General features: G+C 39.5%; 1 protein-coding gene across 1 annotated transcript in view; it reads right to left on the bottom strand.

Annotated features, from left to right (window-relative positions):
* Positions 1-250: 250 nt before the first annotated feature.
* Positions 251-25,024, bottom strand: part of LOC124780746 (tRNA-dihydrouridine(16/17) synthase [NAD(P)(+)]-like) — a 247,119-nt gene continuing 222,345 nt past the window's right edge. The window contains exons 5-8 of the mRNA XM_047253803.1: positions 20,932-21,086; positions 12,157-12,311; positions 11,835-12,008; positions 251-565 (exon numbers count right to left, since the gene is read on the bottom strand). Of these exons, the coding sequence (XP_047109759.1) occupies positions 311-565; positions 11,835-12,008; positions 12,157-12,311; positions 20,932-21,086 (739 nt within the window). The 3' untranslated portion in view covers positions 251-310. The remainder of the gene's footprint in view (positions 566-11,834; positions 12,009-12,156; positions 12,312-20,931; positions 21,087-25,024) is intronic.

The following is a 25,024-nucleotide window of genomic DNA, read 5'->3' as shown; positions in this document are numbered from 1 at the left end:
TGTGTGTGTGTGTGTGTGTGTGTATTTTATCAATAAAATGATCAAATTTTGAAAATAAAGTGTAATTGGATAGATAAAAAATTGTAAAATTTACACACCTAGTGGCAACAGGAGAGCACATATACAAAAGGTATTAAAGTTTGGAAGCTTCCAGAGCTCTGAAAGCTTGCAAACATTAATAGCTTTAAAGTGTGGTCTCCTGCCACTGCTATACATATAGTTTCATTTAACAAAATAATAACAGCAAACAAACAATGTAACAAATTTTATTTACAATAGATACAGTGTTATGAAACACCAGTAGTCCATGTTATGACTCATTTTCTGCAGTTAAAAGGCATCCTTCTATATCTTGTTTGTCTTCCTTGTCCATATCCACCTCCCCATCGAGATCTTCACCCGGCTGACAACTGTCCTCCTGGGGCTGGTGTTGCAAAGCAGCAAAGTGCCGTGCCCTTTCTCGCCTTGTCTTAATAAGAATGCGGTGTCCAGGGCAATCCTTATCTTGCGTATAACACAGTGTTCGGCAGCATGCTTTGCATAACTGGTGCTCACATTTAGTGCCCTGCAACAGGATGGCAGAGGCACAGTTTGAGAAAGAACTTGCACTATATTTACACAGGTGAAACACTGTGTTGGCATATGTATCTCATCTTTACATTAAGCGCACGCAACAAAATAACGGGAAAATTTTGACAGTAGTGGAAAATATCCATAAATTATTCTTGTAGAGGAGTCAAAGAAAGCTTAAGGATTTTAAGTTTGTGCATTCTGGAGCTATATAAGAAGCCAGACAAAACACTCAAAAGGCTTTGGAATAGAAGGCACCATGGTCAACATGAACAGGCACTCCGAGCTCTAATAAATTAGAAAAACTGAAAAGAAATGTTAAGCATATTTCTTTATTCGGTCAAAGAATCATTTTTAGTACATTGTTTTTAGTATGAAGTGACTTAATACATGAATAACAATATTTGGTAAATGAGTTTTACTTATTATGATGTTTCACAAGTTCAGAGTAGAAACACTGGTCAAGCAAGAAATGTTTCAACTGTTGTGGGACACCCAAGGAAATAGACATAGAACTGTAGTCACCATATAGAGCAGGTGCCAAGTTGCAGACAGGCCAAATGTAAGCTTTTGGCCAAAAGGCTTTCTTCTAAAGTAGACAGAACACACACATTCACGCAAGCACAACTCATACTCACATGATTACTGTCTCTGGCCACTGAGGCCGGACTATGAGCAACTGCACATGATGGGAGAAGCAATCTGGGTGGTGGGGGTATGGAGGAGGCTGGGGAGGGAAGGACGGAATGGAAGGGATAGCAGGGAAGCGGGTGGGAGCATACAGGGACAGAGTAGGTGAACTAGATACAGTGGGGACGTTACTCAGATGAGGGGATGGGGGTGCTGAAAAGGCAAGATGTAGAGGACAGGAAAAATGATTGTGGGTGTGTTGGGGGAACAGAAGGCTCTGTAGTGCAGGGCTGGAGTGGGAGCAGGGAACATGATATGTGCATGAAGGACAGTGACTAATGCAGGGTGAAGACAGGTGGATTATGGGAATGTAGGATATACTCCAGGGAAAGTTCCCACCCACACAGTTCAGAAAAGCTGATGTTGTAAGAAAGGATCCATACAGGACAGGCCATGAAGAAGTCACTCCAGTGAAGAATGTTGTGTTGGGCAACATGCTCAGTAATTCGTTGGTCCAGCTGTTTCTTCACCAAAGTTTGTTGGTCATCATTCATGTGGTCAGACAGATTGTTGGTGTCATGGCCTCTTAGCAACAAATAATCCTGAGCCAAATTTGAGTATCAAAACTGATAAAAGGATTAGTGAAAACAGGGTTGTCGTAGTGAGAGCGAATGTTGTAGCTCCAAAATCTTATAAAAATAATAAGTGAAAAATGTACCCATTCAAAAAAGCAGATAAAAATTCACTTGATGCCTTCCTGAGAGACAATCTCCACTCCTTCCAAATTAACAATGTAAGTGCAGACCAGATGTGGCTTCAGTTCAAAGTGAGATATTTATACCAAATAAATTAACAAAAGATGGAGCTGATCTGCCTTGGTACACAAAACAGGTCAGAAGACTGTTGCAGAAGCAATGAAAAAAGCATGCCAAACATAAATAAAAGCAAAATCTCCAAGATCAGTGATCTTTCACAGATGCTCAAAATTTAGCGCAGAATTCAATGCAAGATGCTTATAATAGTTTCCACAACAAAATTTTGTCTCAAAACCTGGCAGAAAATCCAGAGAGATCCTGGACGTATGTAAAATATGCTAGTGGCAAGACACAGTCAATGCCTTCTCTGCATGATAGCTATGGAAATTCTATCGATGGCAGTGCTGCCAAAGCAGAGATACTAAACACAGCCTTCTGAAATTCCTTCACCCAAGAAGACGAAATAAATATTCCAGAATTCGAAACAAGAACAGCTGCCAACATGAGTAACTTAGAAGTAGATATCCTTGGAATAGTGATGAATTTCAATCACTTAATAAAAGCAAGTCTTCCAGTGTAGACTGTATACCAATTAGATTCCTTGCAGAGTATGCTGATGCAGTACCTCCACACTTAACATTCATATACAACTGTTTGCTCAACTAAAGATCTGTACCCAAAGACTGGAAAGCTGCACAGATCACATAAATATTCAAGAAAGGCAGTAGGAGTAATCCACTAAATTATATGCCCATATCATTAATGTCGATATGCAGCAGAATTTTGGAACATATAGTGTGTTCAAACATCATGAATTACTTCATAGAGAATGGTCTATCAACACACAAGCAAGAAAGATTTAGAAAACATCGTTCTTGTGAAACACAACTAGCTCTTTACTCACATGAAGTGTTGAAGGGATTTCAAACTGATTCTGTATTTCTAGATTTCCAGAAGGCTTTTGACACTGTACCTTACAGGCAACTTGTAGTCAAATTCTGTGCTTATGGAACATTATCTCAGTTTATATGCTGTATTTGTGATTTCCTGTCAGAAAGGTCACAGTTTGTAGTAACTACCAGAAAGTCTTTGAATAAAACAGAAGTGATATCTGGCGTTCCCTAAGGTAGTCTTATAGGCCCTTTGTTGTTCCTTATCTATACAAATGATTTGGGAGACAATCTGAGCAGCCTTCTTAGGCTATTCGCAGATGACACTGTCATTTATCAACTAGTAAAGTCATCAGAAGATCAAAATAAATTGCAAAACAATTTAGAAAAGATATCTGTGTGGTGCAAAAATTGGTAATTGACTCTAAATAATGAAAAGTGCGAAGTCATCCACATGAGTGCTAAAAGGAGTCCATTAAACTTCAGTCACATGATAAATCAGTCAACTCTAAAGGCTATAAATTCAACTAAAAACAATTACGAACAACCTACATTGGAAAGAACACACAGAAAATGTTGTGGGGAAGGTGAACCAAAGACTGTGTTTTATTGGTAGAACAATTAGAAGATGCAACAGATCTACTTAAGAGACTGCCTATACCAAGCTTGCCCGTACTCTTTTGGAGTACTGCTGCATGGTGTGGGATCCTTACCAGATAGGATTCATGGAAAACATCAAGAAAGTTCAAAGAAGAACAGCACGTTTTGTATTATCGAGAAATAGGGGAGAGAGTGTTACTGACGTGATACAGGATTTGGGGTGAACATAGTTAAAACAAAGGTGTTTTACACTGTGGCAGAATCTTCTCACAAAATTTCAATCACCAACTTTCTTCTCCAAATATGAAAATATTTTGTTGATATCGACCCACATAGCAAGAAATGATCATCATCATAAAATAAGGGAAATCAAAGCTCTCACGGAACAATATAAGGGTTCATTTTTTCCGCATGCTGTTCGAGATTGGAATTATAGAGAATTATAGCGTGTGTTTCGATGAACCCTCTGCCAGGCACTTAAGTGTGATTCGTAGAATATCCATATACACACATCAAAAAAAGTTCTGCATCACCCCGGTTTCCAGAACTCCTGAAGATAGGCATTAACTGTGGATGTTGTTTCACAGACACAGTCCCTTTGACCGTTCAGAGATGTCACTAAAGCCGACCAAAGATGTAAACAACCAAGCATGAGCAGCGCCTATTAGATGGAAGGGGTCTGACAGCTGATCAGTTCCAGTCATTCCACCACAAAAGAGGTACACAGCTTGTGTTGCCTGTAGTTCAACCATGCCTAGACGGTCAATACCGCGATTCAATCATATCCACATTGTTACTTTGTGCCAGGAAGGGCTCTCAACAAGTGAAGTGTCCAGGCATCTTGGAGTGAACCAAAGTGATGTTGTTCAGACATGGCGGAGATACAGGGAGACAGGAACTGTCAATGACATGCCTCACTCAGGCCTCCTGAGGGCTGCTACTGCAGTGGATGACTGCTACCTATAGATTATGGCTCGGAGGAACCCTGACAGCAATGCCACCATGTTGAATAATGCTTTTCATGCAGCTTCTGGACATCATGTCACTACTCAGACTGTGCGCAATAGGCTGCATGATGTGCAACTTCACTCTCAACATCCATGGCAAGATCTTTGCAACCACAACACCATGCAGCGCAGTACGTATGGGCCCAACAACATACTGAATGGACCGCTCAGGATTGGCATCACGTTCTCTTCACCAGTGAGTGTCACATATGCCTTCAACCAGACATTTGTTGGAGACGTGTTTGGAGGTAACCCGGTCAGGCTGAACGCCTTAGACACACTGTCCAGCAAGTGCAGCAAGGTGGAGGTTCCCTGCTGTTTTGCGGTGGCAGTATGTGGAACTGACGTACGTCACTGGTGGTCATGGAAGATGCCATAACGGCTGTACGATACGTGGAGGCCAATCAGCTGCTGATAGTGCCTGCACACGCTGTACATGGTAAGGAAACAACTGGTTCGCCCGTAGCACTCTCCATACAGTGACGTGGTCAACGTTACCTTGTACAGTAGCAACTTCTCAGACACTGACATTAGGGTTATCGTCCAACTGCACGAAGGATTGCCTCATCCATTGCAGGTGTCCTCCTCGTTGTTCTAGGTCTTCCCCAGTCATGAGTCATAGGCTGGAATGTTCTGTGCTCCCTAAGATGCTGATCAATTACTTCGAACATCTTCCTGTCGGGCCACCTTCGTTCTGGAAATCTGTCTCGATACAAACGTACCGCGCCACGGCTATTGCCCCATGCTAATCCATACATCAAAAGGGCATCTGCCAACTCCGCATTTGTAAACATTGCACTGACTGCAAAACCATGTTCGTGATAACCACTAACCTGTTGATGCTAGGTACTGATGTACTTGATGCTAGTACTGTAGAGCAATGAGTCGCATGTCAACACAAGCACCGAAGTCAACATTACCTTCCTTCAATTGGGCCAACTGGCGGTGAATCGAGGAAGTACAGTACATACTGACGAAACTAAAATGAGCTCTAACAAGGAAATTAAGTGTTTCCGGATACATGTCCACATAACATATTTTCTTTATTTGTGTGTAAGGAATGTTTCCTGAAAGTTTGGCCGTACCTTTTTGTAACACCCTGTATATATAGAACAGTATGTTGTTCACTGGCACACCAACATCAAATAATAATAATAAATTTGAAACCTAAGGATAATTTCATTCTGTGTATGTTCCTGTGCAAAGCTATGCAAATCATTTTTATTTTCCAGCCAAGATATCCCACAATTATTACAACACATTAATAGAAACTTTGTATAAAACCTGAAAGAAATCATATAGACTAACCCCTACTACAATCATTTCAAGACAATGCTGAAAATAATCATGTTCCAAATATATACTCAGCCACTATGCTGAAAGATTGAACTACTGCTCTGTATCACACTATGGAAAATCCAGGATGGAATGTTGACCCACCACCTCCCAAAGTCCCACTGTCCAGCCAAAACGGGACATTCTTCTTGTGACACAGTAGCACCCAGGACTGGAGCAACTGAATCACATTGTATGCCAGGGCTTCAACTACCTCTCGTCGTGCCCTAAAATACAGAATGTCCTACCCACTGTCCTTTCACCCCTCCCACAGTGATATTCCACCTACACAACATTGAGGTCCATCCCTACTCCATCCCTGCTCCCAACTCCTTGCCTCATGGCTTATATCCCTGTAATAAAGCTAGATGCAATACCTGTCCATACATCCTCCAACCACTGCCTTGTCCTGTCTAGTCATAAGCATTATTTATCCAATCAAAGGCAGGGTTACCTGTCAAAGCAGTCATGTGATCTGCAAGCTAAGCTGCAACCACTGTGCTGCATTCTACATCTACATCTACACACATCAAAAAAAGTTTTGCATCACCTCGATTCTGAGAGTTCTGGAACCTGTACAGAAAACTGGAATGGAGATCAACATAAACATCACTTCCGCCCTTTTTATTGCTCATGAAAACCACACATTGCATGTTGTACCACCATACAGTGAGACCTTCAGAGGTGGTGGTCCAGATTGCTGTACACACTGGTACCTCTAATACCCAGTAGCATTTCCTCTTGCATTGATGCATGTCTGTATTCATCGTGGCATACTATCCACAAGTTCATCAAGGCACTGTTGGTCCAGATTGTCCCACTCCTCAATGGCGATTCAGCGTAGACCCCTCAGAGTGGTTAGTGGATCACGTCATCCATAAACAGCCCTTTTCAATCTATCCCAGGCATGTTCAATAGGGTTCATGTCTGGAGAACATGCTGGCCACTCTAGTCAAGCAATGTCGTTATCCTGAAGGAAGTCATTCACATTATGTGCATGATGGGGGCGTGAATCGTCGTCCATGAAGATGAATGCCTCACCAATATACTGCTGATATGGTTTCACTATTGGTCAGAGGACGGCATTCACGTATCGTACAGCCGTTATGGCATCTTCCATGACCACCAGTGACGTACGTCAGTTCCACACTTCTGCGAATGGTTCATCCACAAAGTGTCAATCCTCATTTCAGTGCAAATGTTCTCTTTACGGATGAGGCTTCATTCCAACGTGATCAAATTGTAAATTTTCACAACCAACATGTGTGGTCTGACCAGAATCCACACGCAATTGTTCAATCACGTCATCAACACAGATTTTCTGTGAACGTTTGGGCAGGCATTGTTGGTAATGTCTTCATTGGGCCCCATGTTCTTCCACCTACGCTCAATGGAGCACGTTATCATGATTTCATACGGGATACTCTACCTGTGCTGCTAGAGCATGTGTCTTTACAAGTATGACACAACATGTGGTTCATGCACGATGGAGCTCCTGCACATTTCAGTCAAAGTGTTCGTACGCTTCTCAACAACAGATTCGGTTACCAATGGATTGGTAGAGGCGGATCAATTCCATGGCCTCCACGCTCTCCTGACCTCAACCCTCTTGACTTCCATTTATGGGGGCATTCGAAAGCTCTTGTCTATGCAACCCCGGTACCAAATATAGAGACTCTTCGTTCTTGTATTGTGGACGGCTGTGATACAATACGCCATTCTCCAGGGCTGCATCAGCGCATCAGGGATTCCATGCGACGGAGGGTGGATGCATGTGTCCTCGCTAACGGAGGACGTTTTGAACATTTCCTGTAACAAAGTGTTTGAAGTCATGCTGGTACGTTCTGTTGCTGTGTGTTTCCATCCATGATTAATGTGATTTGAAGAGAAGTAATAAAATGAGGTCTAACATGGAAAGTAAGTGTTTCCGGACACATGTCCACATAACATGTTTTCCTTCTTTGTGTGTGAGGAATGTTTCCTGAAAGTTTGGCCGTACCTTTTTGTAACACCCTGTACATATAGAGACTCCACAAACCACCTTATGGTATGTTGTTGAAGATGCGACAGGTATAATTTCACAATGTGTGTGTGTGTGTGTGTGTGTGTGTGTGTGTATGGGGGGGGGGGGGGGGGAAGTAATATTTTTCTTTTATTTTAACAGTAAATCTCTATTCTTGTGCTTAATATATGAGCCTGTGGTGAAATGCACCACTCTTCTCTTGATCTCCCCTATCTCTCTTATTAATCTTACTTGTTAAGGATCCCACATTGATGGTCAAGCAAGAGTAAGCCACTTCAGTCATAAGATAACTGCATTTCCTTAACATTGTTCCAATAAATCTCAGTTAGGCACCTACTAGTTTTATGTGGTTGTTCCAGTTTAGATTGCTCTGAATGTATATTCACCATTTTGACTGTTGCCCATGGTTGTAAACAAACAATAATGGGTCACTCCATCTATTTATGTATAACACATTGATTCTGTTTATGTTGAAAATCGACTGTCAGTCCCGATACCATGCATCGATACTCTGGAGGTCTTATTCCATTTTACTACAACTATCCAGTGTTGAGAAATCCACATATACAACAGCTTTTGTTATCATTTTTGCATTTGTGTTTAGTTACAACCATGACCCATCAAGCAGTATTACTAGCAAGTTTTCCTGCTGTACCTATCTGCGACTCAGCATCTCTGCTATATGGTGAGTAGCAGCTTTCCTTCTTATAATATTGTAGCAAACAGTTTTCATGAGCTGCTGGCATTGTCTGACAAATCTACATACAAAGAGAATAAGAACAGTTCTACCAATCTGCATTGGCATACATTTATTATTACCTCTGTTCTGGTGGATTCTTGTTACTTAAAATATTCCATAAATTCCGATATTCTGTAAGTTCATATTTTGTTCACTAGGGGAAAAGTGCAGAACTTTACTGAATGCCTCTCAGATGTAAATGACTACTGTATCATTCTGGTCATCATTATCTACTGCCTTGCATATTTTACGAACAAACATAAGGTTCTTCTTCATGGGATGAAATCTATGAAATATGAAACCTGAATACATGAATACAAGAATACACACTTCTGAAGCTACAGTGTGCAAGGAAAATGCAGCCTAGATGCCTTTGTACACATCTTGACCTCTCTTATCTTGTTGTTCTTCTGGGGATTATACAATGTGTGTAGCACTACTAAGTAACACTCTTTTTATAATTTTGATTATTTAAACTTGCCCAACCGTGTTTCACAGAAAGAAATTGACTTTCTTCTGACAGCGTAAGGTTCCTGATCTTCCCCATAACTTTCTCATGCTGACAGACATAGTCAGTTACAAGTGTGGCTGAATGCCACTGAATTCCTCTTATTTCCTCACTAATCCAACCAGATGATGATGGGCACAAACTACTCACTATTCATTAAGAGGTCCCACAAAAATCTTTTAGATGGACTGCCTTGGAGATGCACATAGACACATCTATAATTTTGGCAATAAACGGAAGCCATCCATTTGCACTTCACATGTCTATTTCTGTGTGTTGCTTATAATTTGCAATGCTTGTTTAGCCCAATCTATGAACTGACGTATCCAATCAACTATACAGAGGACTTAAATGTGAACTCCAAACCACAGTGCAACTTGGGATTTTTCATATACACAAATTATTGTCAAAGATGAAAGAACTGATAAGTGACAAAAAAAATACTTGAACTGACTGGCAACTGCATAACTTTGGATTTTCAGTCTGATAATCACTGGCTACTGAGCCAAATAATCTTACATTTATCCACATTTCATGCAAGCTGTAGAGCATTACATCAAGTCGCTGATGTGTTTGAGACTTATGAATTATCCTGCCATTATTCAAAGATGTAAATGTCCTGTACACATCAACACCACAAACAGTCTGAATATCCTTCTGAGATTGCTTGGCATACCATATCTCTATACAAAGAGAATAATAACAGTTTCACCAAGCTTCCTTTGTGTACTCTCACAGATTTTGTGCCTGGTGAGCACTCATTATACAAGAAAACATGATGGGATATTTTTCAGTTACAAATTCATTGATCGAGTCACATAATTGCAAAGATAAATATTGCTGTTGACTGGCAGTCATATTTCTGGTACATCATGTGCGGACACAGGAAGTTATTGTTCACATGTATGGTGTTTCCTAAATCCAAGCTAATTCTGAGGAGCAACTATGACTTTTGCCAGCTTTATTTCTTCATTGATAGTCATCGGTAGAAACGTACTGCATTGTTACACTCACTGAAAAATGGGGGGTGGAAGTTCAAGACTTACTACTGTAAATGATGTAGCCAACAGTTGCACAATTGCGTTTCACAGTTCTTTACTTTCACTGCTCGCAACCCTCCAATATTACACAGTTGTATGGCCAGTTCACTACTGGTAAATGTTGATAAGCCTCATTAACAGGTTTCAGGCAAACATCAGCATGCTGTCACAATAGTTTGCTGTTGAACATCTATGAGCAGAAAAACCTAACCACACAGTTCACAGTTCTTGTAGAATTATAAGGTATGTGTGCACTATTTCTCAAAATACTTGAACAGACATTGTCATTACTTGATATAACACATGGCCTATATGTGTTACACTAATGCCACTGTTAAGTTGATGGGTTGTTGTTACTCTAACCGATACATAATTCCTGTCCGAGAATCGGCTGTGGACTGACTGTATAGGGACCAAAAATCCATCCTTTATATATCCCCACAATAATAGGCACTGAAAATATACATTGTTTGATGTTTAAGTTACAGAAATTACAATTAAAACATAACTCATTCCATTAACTGAATACATTGAAAAATTCCTTCTTTTTAACAGTGCCTTCTATCACAAAGGTTAGGCCAAATCATTTTTAAATAATGAAATTAACAGATGTAGTTATACAAACAATACTTTTTACACAATTGGTAATTATTTTGGAGTTAATTAAGGGCCGGCTTTACTAACATGTTTTCAAATAGAGCCAAATAAATAATTAAAGAATCCTAGTAGTTCTTCCAAATGTGTATAATTTGTACAGAATTTATACTTGTTTATAAGTCAACAATAGAATTTAAGTCATGAAACAATTACTGATTTCACCCTGTAACAAAGGCATTAACTAACAGTGAAAATAAATTAGGAAATTGATTACATACACTAGCACAAAATTAGGCCTGGTGCTATTTTCCTTATGACTGAGGGCCAACCTTTCTCTTTTTTGGAAATGCAGATTATACTAATGCATGTTAATGGTAATTAGGCAAAAATGAAAAAAAAAAGGAATTTACGGAGGAAGATGGCAAAACAATAAAGGAAGTAAAGTGATCCCAGCCTGCTTCATCACACAACCTCACTCTTATAAATTGCATAAAGGAATCTCCATTGCTGTGATGTTCTTAGTTATGCATAAATCTGTAGGGCAGATGGGGGCCTGTCCTCTTAATAAGAGCTTCTTTGTCTGTTTGACTTGCAAAGATTCTTTGTTCACACTTTCACAGCACACTTTATGTATGCACTAATGCCTGTGAAAATGGCAACCACAGATTGGGTACATGACAACACACAAATGATTAACACTACAGAACTATACACAATCTCTGCTCTGACAGTTCAGAATTGTTTGAAGATAGAACATGTTGCAACCTATTGCTGATGCATCGAATCAAGCAGAATGTGGATATGTTCTGGTGAATTCCTCAACATTTGCTCTGCAAAACACAAAAAAATTATTATGGAGGACACTGACAAACAAGTTGCCAATAGGCTGCCTTTGGTACATAGAAGATAATAGATGATACATTATTGTGTAATATCTGATGTGAATACAGTTGCCACTTTAAGACAAGAAGTAGTGGCTCACATTTGAAAACTCTATGCCTTGCCACACACCACACTAGTATTCGTGATAGGGTAGGATATTAAGGGAGGAGAAAGAGTGAGGGGAGAGGAGGGGGGGGGGGGGAAAATGTATCCCCGAGAAGGCAAAATTTATGAGCAACAGTGAGATTAAAATCTTACCATTGGATTGGGACATTCTGCACACTTCTCTACTCCCTTTCTTCCATTGAACACTTTGTTTGGGTTCCTCTGTAGTTTCCTCATCTTCTTCAATAACCTTTTTGATTGAGATTTGCTGCAAGTGGATTCTACACTGCTCTCCCTTTGCCTTTTCTGAGAGACACCATCATGATTCTGGAACAATGAGATAATGTGAAAAGACACTATACCAGAATTAGGCTTAATAGGAGTGGTACTCTGTAGCTATGTCGCTATAGTCACAGAAGGATTAGAAGAAACAGTAATTATGATCATCAAGAAGATTAAAATGACAGATAGATACCTCTTTCTCTGCATCACCGCCAACAGTCGTATCCAGCTCCACAGACTCTGAAGTGGCTCCAGCTGCCTGATTTTGTGCCACTTTCTGGAGGTGCACCTCTGGGGGATCACGCACATATGGCTGACAGATCCATGGAGGCAGCACCAAATCATATCCTGAAATACAAATGTGTAAATGCAACAAAACGGTACACGTTAGAGGAAATACATCTGATGCAATTCCTACCATTAACTTGCATTTAGAACTGTGCATAAACCCTTTTTTTTATCACTTGTACAGATTTAACACTGCTGTAAAATGAAAGTGAAGTGAATGAGTCTGTAGAAATTATACATATATGTATGAAGGGGTGCAAAAAATTATTATTTAAAAGCTATATATTTTCAAATTGTTTACAAAACAACCTTATCCCCTTCAAAATACTCTCCATTACAACTAACAAATATATCCCTCTCCTGTCTGCCACAAACACAGTTGCACAATCTTCTTAAAACTTCTACATAAAAGGTTTGATTGATGGTCTGACCTAGAGTAACAAACTCTCGTATTTTCATCGAATCAAGCAGTTGATGGATGTACAGAATGAGGTTTGTCACCAATTGACATATTCCCATTTTTAAACCAAGTAAACCAATCATACAATTGAGTTTTTCCCATAGCGTCATCTTGGTAAGCTGTTTTCAACATTAAAACAGATTCAGCAGCATTTTTATCAAGAAGAAAACAAAATTTCACAGCTGCACATTGTTCACTTAACCCGGTGAGGATGTGGTGCAAAACGTGTACATCAAGGACGTGGAGAGTCGTATTGATCCTGATTTTCATTTACATTTTTAAAATATTTATTGGCACATTTTAACAAAAGATGGGAATTAAACTTAAGAATTATTTATTAATTAAAGGATTTTCATAGAAATAAACACCATTAACTGTACAAATGCTTTATTACTTAATTTTTACAAAAAGTCTGCAAAATAATCATTTAAACAGCTCTTAACATTACTTTTTTTTTTAAAATCTACAAAACCATACATTCGCCATTTACAAAACCATAAATTCGCATAAGTAATTCAGATATTTTTGCTAAGCATTTACGAGATAAATCTTCTTCAAACACAAAATGAAAAATAAATTTTTGATATAAGATATAAATCATCTCTTGCCATAGCACATTGTCGTAGAATGGGACAATGTGTTCTTGACAAATGTACCTATGATAGCCTTCACAAACAATAGGTGTCTTATCATGTCTAGCATAGGGACACTCTTGACATCTTTTTCATACACCTTGGAATCCGGCCGTCGATTCCTGTGAAGATTCTCCACTAAATTCTCTGATTCTCTTACGCAAAGTGCTTGGCAGTTAAGGTATTTCTTGTCAGCCACTCAAATGTTCACTGATGAGCATACAGCAAAGGGTTTTTATGAAATTACGACGCTTTTGGTTTTCATTGTTATTTGATCACTGAACAATAGCAGCATTTGTGCTGGCCAAATTCAGTATTGCGTAGAAGACAGTCTGAGGCCATTTTTTTCTTCTCTTTTTCTAAGTTGCGGCTTCACCATAAGTCACTGACAGCTTATCTGCAACATCACCTCCACCTTTCATGGAATTATAAAACATGTTTATCTCTGGTTTCTTTTATGTCCTGTCGATTCAGCAATTTCAACATAGAGGTGAACACTAGACATAAGCAAAACAACTTCAATTTTCTTTGGTATGTGAGAAACAAGTGTAATATCCTTTTGGAAACTTAACTTATAGATGAGTAGATTTCTCTAGCACGAGTTTTGCAAAATTTAGGAGGGATTTGCCTCTTGTTATTATGCACTGTTGTGAGAGAAGTTAGCTTGTGTTCTTTCAGCAGATGTGAAACTAGTTCACAGCTCGTAAACCAGTTATCAAAAGTCACATTATTGCTTGTTTTTGAAATGGGTTGCATCAGCTGATTCACCACATCAAAAGGTTTATTACTCAGTGAAAGCGGTTCCTCTGGCTGCTTGCCAGTATATATTTCACGGTTGAAGATATAGAAATACTTTGTGTTGACCAAGGCAAATATTTTTATGCCATATTTGGCCGGTTTTGATGGAATGTATGTCTAAATTTGATCTGCCTCTGAATGCAAGATGCGTTTCCTCTACAGTTGTATATTCTCCAAGTACTTTCTTGCAGTTTTCAATGAATATTTCAAATATCTGACATATTGATGCTAAGTTATCCAGCTGTTTTCTTTCTTCATGTGTGGATTTATCATCAAAACAAAGACAGCTTTGAATGAAATGAAAATGTTGCCATGTCATTGTCATCCAAAATATTTCAACACCTGTTCCGACTGAAGCCCAAAGGTCAATGGTGTTGTGCCTCCCCAATTGGTAGAATCCAGCAATGTACAACAAGCTTATATAAGGCTTCAGCTCACTCATGGTCATTTCCTTCATAAAATAGTGGTTTACAACTACTTCACAAGCTGCTTTCCTTTCTGCAGTTTGCAAGTTTGTGTATTTCAAGATAATACAAAGCCTATTTTCATTGCAAAACAGACTCAAGGTACCTGCCTGATGATATTTTCAGAACAGGTCCTAACTTGTTGCTGAGGTGGATTTTTTCACAACTTGGATCCATTTTTACCAAAATAAAATGGACTGCGTGCCCGATTTTCTGATTGCTCGACTAATTCCTGTAACGCAGCATTGTGGGCAGTATTCTGTAGCTCATTTGGTGGTATATTATCTGCTTTGTCACTGCCCTCACTTGCATCTTGCTCAGTACCACTACTGTCACTGCCCTCACTTACATAATCTTCATTTTCACTACTATCTGTTGTAAAGCCACTTTCACTGTCTGATAATTTGCAAAATCATGTAAAAAAATGATGTATGCGCTCTCAGCCTCCCTTTCATCATTGTCCATTTTGACTAAAAACCTCAAAACATACGAAACATTCATAGAAAAAGATAAATTAAAAAATGGCACAGAAATACTACTTCGCAGTTGGGTTGGGTTGGGTTGTTTGGGGGAGAAGACCAGACAGCAAGGTCATCGGTCTCATCGGACTGTGGAAGGACGGGGAAGGAAATCGGCCGTGCCCTTTCAAAGGAACCATCCCAGCATTTGCCTGGAGCGATTTAGGGAAATCACGGAAAACCTAAATCAGGATGGCTGGATGCAGGATTGAACCGTCGTCCTCCCGAATGCGAGCCCAGTGTGCTAGCCACTGCGCCATCTCACTCGGTCTACTTCGCAGTTGTGGAAGGGTCAAAAGTACACTCTTACTGTTTGCACTCGTTTATCTCTCTTCACGGACGGCAGCTGACTGAGTGCGTGCACGCATTAGGGAGGGGAGATCAGTAATTACAGCTACTGAGAACCTCGACAATGTGCAACAAAGAACTGCTAACAAAACAAAATGAGCAGGGTCAAACTGACTCGACCACATCCTCGCCGGGTTAAACTTGCCATCATAAAAATGACACAAGAACAAAACAGCACTAGCAAAAACAATCACTGCAGATTAAAATAAAAAGCCAGCTCGACAACACAGGCAGCACTGAACTGGTAATGAGTTGCACTATACACACCTAGCAGCAGAAATGCGTACTCACAAGCTCCACTCCAGACTGTTTTTTTCATTTTTTTGGGTACCCCCTTGTATGTAAAGCTATCTAAGCAGCTGTTATGTCTTTGCTTGTGTGTACACTTTTCTTTCCCCATTTAAGCATCAACAGACTAGTTGTGTTAGTGACTGCAATATCTTAGTAGTTGTCATGGGTGATTATTCAACAATATGAAAGTTATTTGAAACTATGCAGAAATTTAGTGACGAACCACATTAATTACATCTATTGTGAAGATTGTTGCAAAAATTCTAATTTGTGGTTTCACACTATGTAACCTTGAGCTCAGTAACTGAGCTAATCACCACCAAGTTACAAATGAACCACTGACATTACAATACGAAGAGCACTGCTGATAAAAGTAGAGAACACTGGTAATTGAGTGTGTGACTGAAAAAGTCCCGCTTTCTTGACACTTACAATAATGATACATCCACTCCATCTGATACGTAATATTACAGTCAATACCCTTTTGTGTTGAGAATTCTCTCTATATTGGTGGACTAGTGTAATGTGTAAGCAGCTTGGTGGGTTTATGAAAAGAACAAAATGTGGTATACGGTTTGCATCATAAACTGTGTGAATACCTTTTGTTGTTGCTTTAATGTGCAGCATCTGTAGGTAACACAAAATTAAAGGAGCAAAGAGATTACTATGCTTATAAAGATATCTGGGTCCTCATCTGGGCACAGCTTGTAGTTCCTTCATTTTCAACATGACAACCATAGGTATATGCCATGAATAAACATATGTACCACCAAGGATGTGAGTATGAAGTAGGCAGCATCTTATGGAAGAAGCATTTCTTGAATTCAGCAAAAAATGTAAATATTGCTTGTTCGATTATGTGTGTGTTTTTCTTTACTGAAGAAGGCTTCAGCTGGAAGCTTATACGTAAGTCTTTTTGTCGTGCCTGACTGCAACCAAATGTTTCATTTTTATGGTACACATTGTCGATATGAGCAACTAGGTATTTTCGAAGCAGATACCACTCATTCATTCTTTCCACATCCAAATGCTGCATGAAGGAGAGTGTTCTGTGAGGTGGAACAAGTTAGGTTATACAGAAACAGCCATGCAGGCTACTTCTATTAAATATATTAACACCCAGACACAACTAGTGTCAATCCACTCACAAGGTTAATGGCAGGAATAACTTCTACATTACCTTTCATACGCATTATAAATCAGGATATTATTTATATTAGTAGAAAAGCAGCTAATCTGAAGAAAAACTACTGCTTGTTTCAATCTACTACTTCATACTAAGCATTCATACAACTTTACTTATTTCAGAGAACACTACCCGCTGCCTATTTGGAAAATTTACAACCTGCTTCAAAAAACATAAATATTACCCAGAATCTAAATCTATGAGTCCAAATATTCTGATATAGGCTAAAAGGTGTGACTGATAAGGTTTTCTTTTATTTCATACTAACATTTCCTGGCCACATACTGCTGCGGCTCAGTCTGGTTAAATGGAAAAGAAAGAAAAGAGAAAACACGTGTTACTAATATGAATGGGAATTGGATATACATCCTAATAACCTTCTCCCCCGGTCTTATTTCCAATTTCTATGTCCATCTCCTCCTCCTTCCCCCCTCCTTTGTCTATCACCCCCTCCCCCATCTCTGAGTGCATCTCCCGCTCCTGCTTTCTGTGTCCATTTCCTCCCATCTCTCTGTCCATCTCCTATTCCACCTCTCTGACCTTCAGCTTCGTTTATTGTTATTGCAAATTCAGATTCTGTAGTAGTTCTAATCATAGGCCAGTAAGCCACAAATACAACTTTCCTGACTGCTAAAGATATCCCCTTTAGATATTACAAATATATTTATATACTATATATATTAAAATGTACATCCTATGTCCATCCAAATGGATGGTCAGGAACTTTGTGATATTTTTGGTAATAACTTTTCCCCTTCCTACATTACATATTTATTTATACATTACAGAAATAGGTAGAAAAAAATGTGAATTTTCAAACGCAATGTTGTGTCAAACTATTCAAGCAATCGGTGAAGATCTTTCATATATTTAAGATTTTCAACAAATGAATATATAGATTTTTATTTATAAAGATTTAAATGTTTGTTTGTTCAAAATCATATATCTCTGAAAGGTCTACACTGATTGATTTGAAATTTTGACACAACATTGCATTCAAATACAAGTGTGTTTTATACACCTACAGGACTACCATAAGGGTGTTGGTGTGTGTGTGTGTGTGTGTGTGTGTGTGTGTGTGTGTGTGTCTATATTATATGACACATTGTTAGCAAAAATCTCATATTCATTTGTTCACAATCTTAAATCTCCAAAAGATCTTCATTGATCCCTTTGAAATTTTGACACAAAGCTGCTTTTGGATATAAAAATCTGTATATTAAAATTCAAGGTTGTGTCAAAATTTCAAAGGAATCAGTGAAGACGTTTTGGATATTGAAGATTTTGAACAAACAAACATGAGGTGCTTGCTAACGACTTATCTCCTTAATTATTACATAGATATTTAGATACCTTATGGCACTCCAGTAAGCTAGTATTCAAATCCAATGTTGTATAAAAACTTTAAAGCAATCGGTGCAGAACTTTTGGAGATATACAATTCTGAACAAATAAACATTTACATTCTTATTTGCACAGATTTGGTTATCTTGCTCATGCCTATCTATAACTTGCTAAAGACTTTTTCGCTAGAATACATAACCCAATTCTAAATCCTAAACCGGGGTGTGAAGTAGGCCTTTACACGGAAATTTTCCCATGATACTCCTGCAAAGTATTGAACAGAGGATACTAAAATTATATATAAAAACAAAGATGAGGTGACTTACCGAACAAAAGCGCTGGCAGGTCGATAGACACACATACAAACACAAACATACACACAAAATTCAAGCTTTCGCAACAAACTGTTGCCTCATCAGGAAAGAGGGAAGGAGAGGGGAAGACGAAAGGAAGTGGGTTTTAAGGGAGAGGGTAAGGAGTCATTCCAATCCCGGGAGCGGAAAGACTTACCTTAGGGGGAAAAAAGGACAGGTATACACTCGCACACACGCACATATCCATCCACACATATGTGTGGACAGGTATACACTCGCACACACGCACATATCCATCCACACATATGTGTGGATGGATATGTGCGTGTGTGCGAGTGTATACCTGTCCTTTTTTCCCCCTAAGGTAAGTCTTTCCGCTCCCGGGATTGGAATGACTCCTTACCCTCTCCCTTAAAACCCACTTCCTTTCGTCTTCCCCTCTCCTTCCCTCTTTCCTGATGAGGCAACAGTTTGTTGCGAAAGCTTGAATTTTGTGTGTATGTTTGTGTTTGTTTGTGTGTCTATCGACCTGCCAGCGCTTTTGTTCGGTAAGTCACCTCATCTTTGTTTTTATATATAATTTTTCCCACGTGGAATGTTTCCTTCCATTATAGAGGATACTAAAAGATTTACAAGTCATATTTGAAATCATATGTCATTCAGTACAGTACATGGTTATTTTACTGATTACTGTGCTGAGTTGAGTTCCCCAACTATAGAATGAAAAGCTTTAAGTTTCTCTGCTTCAGTTCCTAGAGTTACCCCAAATTTAAGTCTATCCCCATGATAATCCATCAGTCTGCAACGCTAGTAATCAGCCACAGACTGCTGGCAAACATTTCTTGACGTTCAGCACATATGTTAGGAATAAACATACTATCCTCATTTCAGTGCAAATGTTCTCTTTACGGATGAGGCTTCATTCCAACATGATCAAATTGTAAATTTTCACAACCAACATGTGTGGGCTGACCAGAATCCGCACGCAATCGTGCAATCACGTCATCAACACAGATTTTCTGTGAACATTTGGGCAGGCATTGTTGGTAATGTCTTCATTGGGCCCCATGTTCTTCCACCTACACTCAATGGAGCACGTTATCATGATTTCATACGGGATACTCTACCTGTGCTGCTAGAACATGTGTCTTTACAAGTATGACACAACATGTGGTTCATGCACGATGGAGCTCCTGCACATTTCAGTCAAAGTGTTCGTACGCTTCTCAACAACAGATTCGGTTACCAATGGATTGGTAGAGGCGGATCAATTCCATGGCCTCCACGCTCCCCTGACCTCAACCCTCTTGACTTCCATTTATGGGGGCATTTGAAAGCTCTTGTCTATGCAACCCCGGTACCAAATGTAGAGACTAGATTGAGTCCTTATTGTATATAACATGCAGATAGACTGTAGCACAACTGTTGGATTTCTTGCTAAATTTCAATTTCATCCTTATTGATATCATTCTCATAAATGTTCAAGTCCAGAGGGAGGAGTTATCAGCACCCCACTAACTTGAAACAGCAGATTTTCTTATCAACAATGGTGTGAGGGGCAGCATCAAGGAATAAAGTGAAGGTTTGAAGACTGCATGTTTGAAAGCTGTGTTACAGGATCCAATATATTGTTTATGTTCCTATCAATTACTCAACATTTCACATGGTATGTAATTGTCTTCATCAGACGTGCATTTTTTTCTATAGATAACTATTGTTATTGAAACTTCCTGGCAGATTAAAACTGTGTGCCCAACCGAGACTCGAACTCGGGATCTTTGCCTTTCGCGGGCAAGTGCTCTACCATCTGAGCTACTGAAGCACGACTCACGCCCGGTCCTCACAGCTTTACTTCTGCCAGGTCCCAAGTTCGAGTCTCAGTCGGGCACACAGTTTTAATCTGCCAGGAAGTTTCATATCAGCGCACACTCTGCTGCAGAGTGAAAATCTCATTCTGGAAACATCCCCCAGGCTGTGGCTAAGCGATGTATCTGCAGTATCCTTTCTTTCAGGAGTGCTAGTTCTGCATAGTTCACAGGAGAGCTTCTGTAAAGTTTGGAAGGTAGGAGACGAGATACTGGCAGTAGTAAAGCTGTGAGGACTGGACGTGAGTCGTGCTTCGGTAGCTCAGATGGTAGAGCACTTGCCCACGAAAGGCAAAGGTCCCGAGTCCGAGTCTCGGTCGGGCACACAGTTTTAATCTGCCAGGAAGTTTCATATCAGCGCACACTCCGCTGCAGAGTGAAAATCTCATTCTGGAAACTATTGTTATTGTTCGTCAAACCTCTGTACAAGTATCAATCGAGCAAAATTATGAGTGCATACCTGTTTCCGGTGGTGGCTCCCATGGTCTTGGGGAGAGTCCCTCATGCAGAGGCAGCAAACGATCACGCAGTTCCTGCACAGCATCACCCATCTCCTCCAATGAACCAGCTGTTGCTATTCGACTACGAATGTCTTTGTGTTCCTCAAGGCAGAGGCTGTACACAAACAACAGAGAAATTACCAACTCGTATTTCCCACAATGACTATATTATCGGTAAACACTAGTTACAATATACAGCACTCACTTGGCATATACTTCACTGACTACCACAAGCAAAAATTGCTCCTGACAAAAATACTACTTCCAAAAGAACATGAAAATCAGTTTTCTTGCAAGTGTTGAAATCAGGCATTGTAAAAGTAGAGAAACACTGGAGTACTCAAAAATGAAAATTAATACTGTCTTAGAAGAAGTCTGTATAATTCTTGATAGCTGCAAATGAGACCACTGAAACATAGTTAAAAGGCATATGAATGAAAAATCAGACATTGAATGTTCAGCTCTCAGAACATCCCTCTCAGGATAAATTAGCACCCATGATTTATTGACTGCCTGATGTTCATTTATAGTAGCCTACAATTTGATCAATTGCTACAGTTCAATTATTCCCTCCATTACCTTTTATTTCTCTCCCATTTTGGGGGATTGATATAGCTTTTTCCTCCTGTACTACATCCTCGCCCCACCCTTCTCCATCAGCTCAGCTTTAGAAGCCCCTAAAGGCTAGAGAAACAACAAATATATATATATATTTTCATTTGCATCTCTGACTCCTTTTCTAGTTGTTTCTGCCTTGCAACTGGTAAGTAGATGCTAAAATAATATGGAAACCTGGTGGAGGTAACAATTCTCAGAATTTCAGCATCACTGACTTTTCCATCTGGAAGACAGTAGTAAGTAATATACATATTGACTCAACCACAGCAGTTATTGAGAGAATGAAAAAACACCTTCAGTTTCAGTGTACATTTTCTGAAAATTTTCACTGGCTACAAATATTTTGAATGGGACATGGTTAACCACTCTTGACAGTGCACAGTAGTACTTGGGGGTTCAGGGAGCTGTGTGTAGTTAGCTGTCATTAATGCATGTGGGTATCAAAAAATGTGTAGGTCACTGCTTTTGTAAGGCACTGTTTAAGTGACATTCAGTAACATGTTAAATTATGTTTACTTTCAGTATGCTGGAAATAATAAATGCTTGTTGAATGAAAAAAGCTTAAAGCACTCCATAGCAGGAGAAACTAGATTAGCAATACTTTTATGAATCCCACCCCTACCGCCTCACTCCCAAGTTGAATAGATGTGATGAAAAGTTTTGACTGCCTGACTTTATAGAATTTAGCAACCAACATAATTTATTCAATTAATAAATTCAAAGTAATTAATCAAGATGCTTTCTTAATTGAGTGCATAATTACACTTCATACACACAGACAGTTTAAACTGATCTATCTACAACCGTGCCGTGCAAACCACTGTGAAGGGCACGGCAGAAAGTACTTCCCCCTGTACTACATATTATGTTATTATGTCCTTGACATCATTTTGTTGCAGAATCTTAGAACATATTATGAGGTACTTTGAAAAGAATCGCCTCCTCAGTGACAGCCAGCATGGATCCCGAAAACATAGTTCGTGTGAACCCAACTGGTGCTTTTCTCACACTGAAAGCTATTGATCAAGGCAGTGCCAGAAGCAATATTACCTGATTTCCAAAAAGCATTGAACTCAGTACCACACCAATGCTTATTGCCAAAAGTTCAGTCATATGGGGTATCAAGAGAAATTTGTGACTGGATTGAGGACTTTTTAGTGTGGAGGACATGGCATGTTGTCTTGGATGGACAGTCATTGTCAGATGTGGAAGTAATTTCAGGTGTGCCACAGGGAAGTGTGTTGGGATACTTGGTGTTCACGTTTTATATTAATGACCTTGCAGATGATATTAATAGTAGCCTCAGACCTTTTCCAGATGATGCAGTTGTCTATGATGAAGTACTGTCTGAAAGGCTCTGCATAAATTATTCAGTCAAATCTTGATAAGATTCCAAATTGGTGCAAAGATTGGCAACTTGCTTTAAATGTTCATAAATGTAAAATTTTGCACTTCACAAAATGAAAAAATATAGTACCCTATGACTATAATATCAGTGAGTCACTGCTAGAGTCAGCCAGCTCATACAAATACCTGGGTGTAACACTTTGTAGGGATATGAAATGAAATGGTCATAAAGGTTCAGTTGTGGGTAAAGCTGGTGGTAGACTTTAGTTTATTGGTAGAATACTGGGGAAATGCAATCAGTCTACAAAGGAAATTGCTTACAAACCATTCATGCAGTCGTTTCTAGAATATTGCTCAAGTGTGTGGGATCCATACCAAATAGGACTAACAGGGGATATTGAACATATACGGAGAAGGGCAGCAGGAAGGGTCACGGAAGGGTCACAAGTTTGCTCGACCCATGGGCGAGTGTCACACAGATGCTGAAGAAACTAAACTGAAAGAGTTTAAGATAGGCAAACTATCCTGAGAAAATCTATTAACAAAGTTCCAAGAACTTGTTGCTCTGCTCTTGCACAATAAGGTCTTTCAGTTGGTTTAGCATGACCAACCTCTGCACTTCAGTCAGCGTTAGCCCTGTCGTCTTCATTCTCGCTCTCACTGACATTTCTGTTTCCGTCGGTTTTACTGGCTACCTCAGGGGTCACCCATGGCATCAAACATGATTCCACATAACACTTAGACTGACATTCACAAAGGTGGTCCATCTCATCAATAACACCTTTAGAGCCTTTTAAAGAAGTCACAGTTTACGTAGTCATGTCAGCTGGTTAGATTACAGACAGGCTACTATTCATTCCATACATTTTCACCCAAAACCTGTTCCCAGAGATGTATTATTTTCTGCTTGGACCAAAACTAGGTATGCTTCCTCCCACTCTTTTAGACATATTGTTTTGTTGCCTGTTTCTTTCACAATTATTTTCTGCTTAACTCTGCTTTTCTATCAATAGTTATGTCAAATTCAGTATGCAAGATTTCTCTTGATTTAAGCACAGCCGTATCTTCCTTTCATTTCAAATTGTTTAGTTTAAAATGCCATCGTAATATTTTTGTGGGACATGAACTAGCAGCACAGTTCCAATCCTTCCTGATCTGAGCTCTGGACTGTTCATTTTGCCACCTGCACAAGCAGGTAAGAATGATGGGCCAAGCCTCATTTCTGGTCAGGAGGCCAAGTTGTTATGATGCCAGGTATTTGAGTCAGTCTATGCCAAATAGAAGATCTCAGTTTTCCAATTAATGACTTTTGAGGAGCACTTCCACTCCAATAAAGCTACCCAATAAAAATATCACTAAATGGGGTAGCTACATCACTACTGCAAGTTCTAGCCTGAAATTTATCTTACTTTTCAACATACCTACCTGTTAATTCGAACAATTTTTCCAGTATTTGGCCAGATCTTCAAAACCCTCTGTAACAAATTCTTATGGTACCTGTTGCATCATATAAGTGACCATAGGTCATATGGCCTTGTCATCTTCAAAGAGCTGAGGAAAATAATGAGGGGCTAAGTTGGAGCTGCAGGATTGAGGTACCAAATATTTTCTTCACTTGAGGACTGGGTGTTTGTGTGTCCTAATTGTTTCATCTCATCTTCACCACAAAATCATGCAAGTTGTTGAAGTGCTGTAAAATAAAAAGACTTGCACAAGGTGTGCCTGAACAACGCTAGATGGGGCCTCCTGGCCAGTAACACTGCACGATCCTTTCATTTCAAGGCAGTCATGCAAATGCAGTATTTCTTCACTTCCAAGAAGCATTTGATTCAGTACTGCACAGTTGCTTATTGATTAAAGTACAGTAGTACGGGATATTGAAAGAAAATTATCACTAATTTGAGGATATCTTGGTGTGGTGTGGGGTGGTGGTGGTGGTGGTGGTCATGGTGGTGGGAGGGGGAAGGGGGGGTGTACAACATGTCATGCTGGATGGAGAGCCACTGACAGATGTTGAACTAACTTAACTTCAGGAGTGTTCCTGAATAGTGTTGTATATTAATGATCTGCCAGACAATATTAATAACC

The sequence above is a fragment of the Schistocerca piceifrons genome, chromosome 1 (assembly GCF_021461385.2).
Source record: "Schistocerca piceifrons isolate TAMUIC-IGC-003096 chromosome 1, iqSchPice1.1, whole genome shotgun sequence".
Lineage (NCBI taxonomy): Eukaryota > Metazoa > Arthropoda > Insecta > Orthoptera > Acrididae > Schistocerca > Schistocerca piceifrons.
Note: the sequence above shows the minus strand (reverse complement) of the source record. Positions and strands in the feature narration are given on the sequence as shown.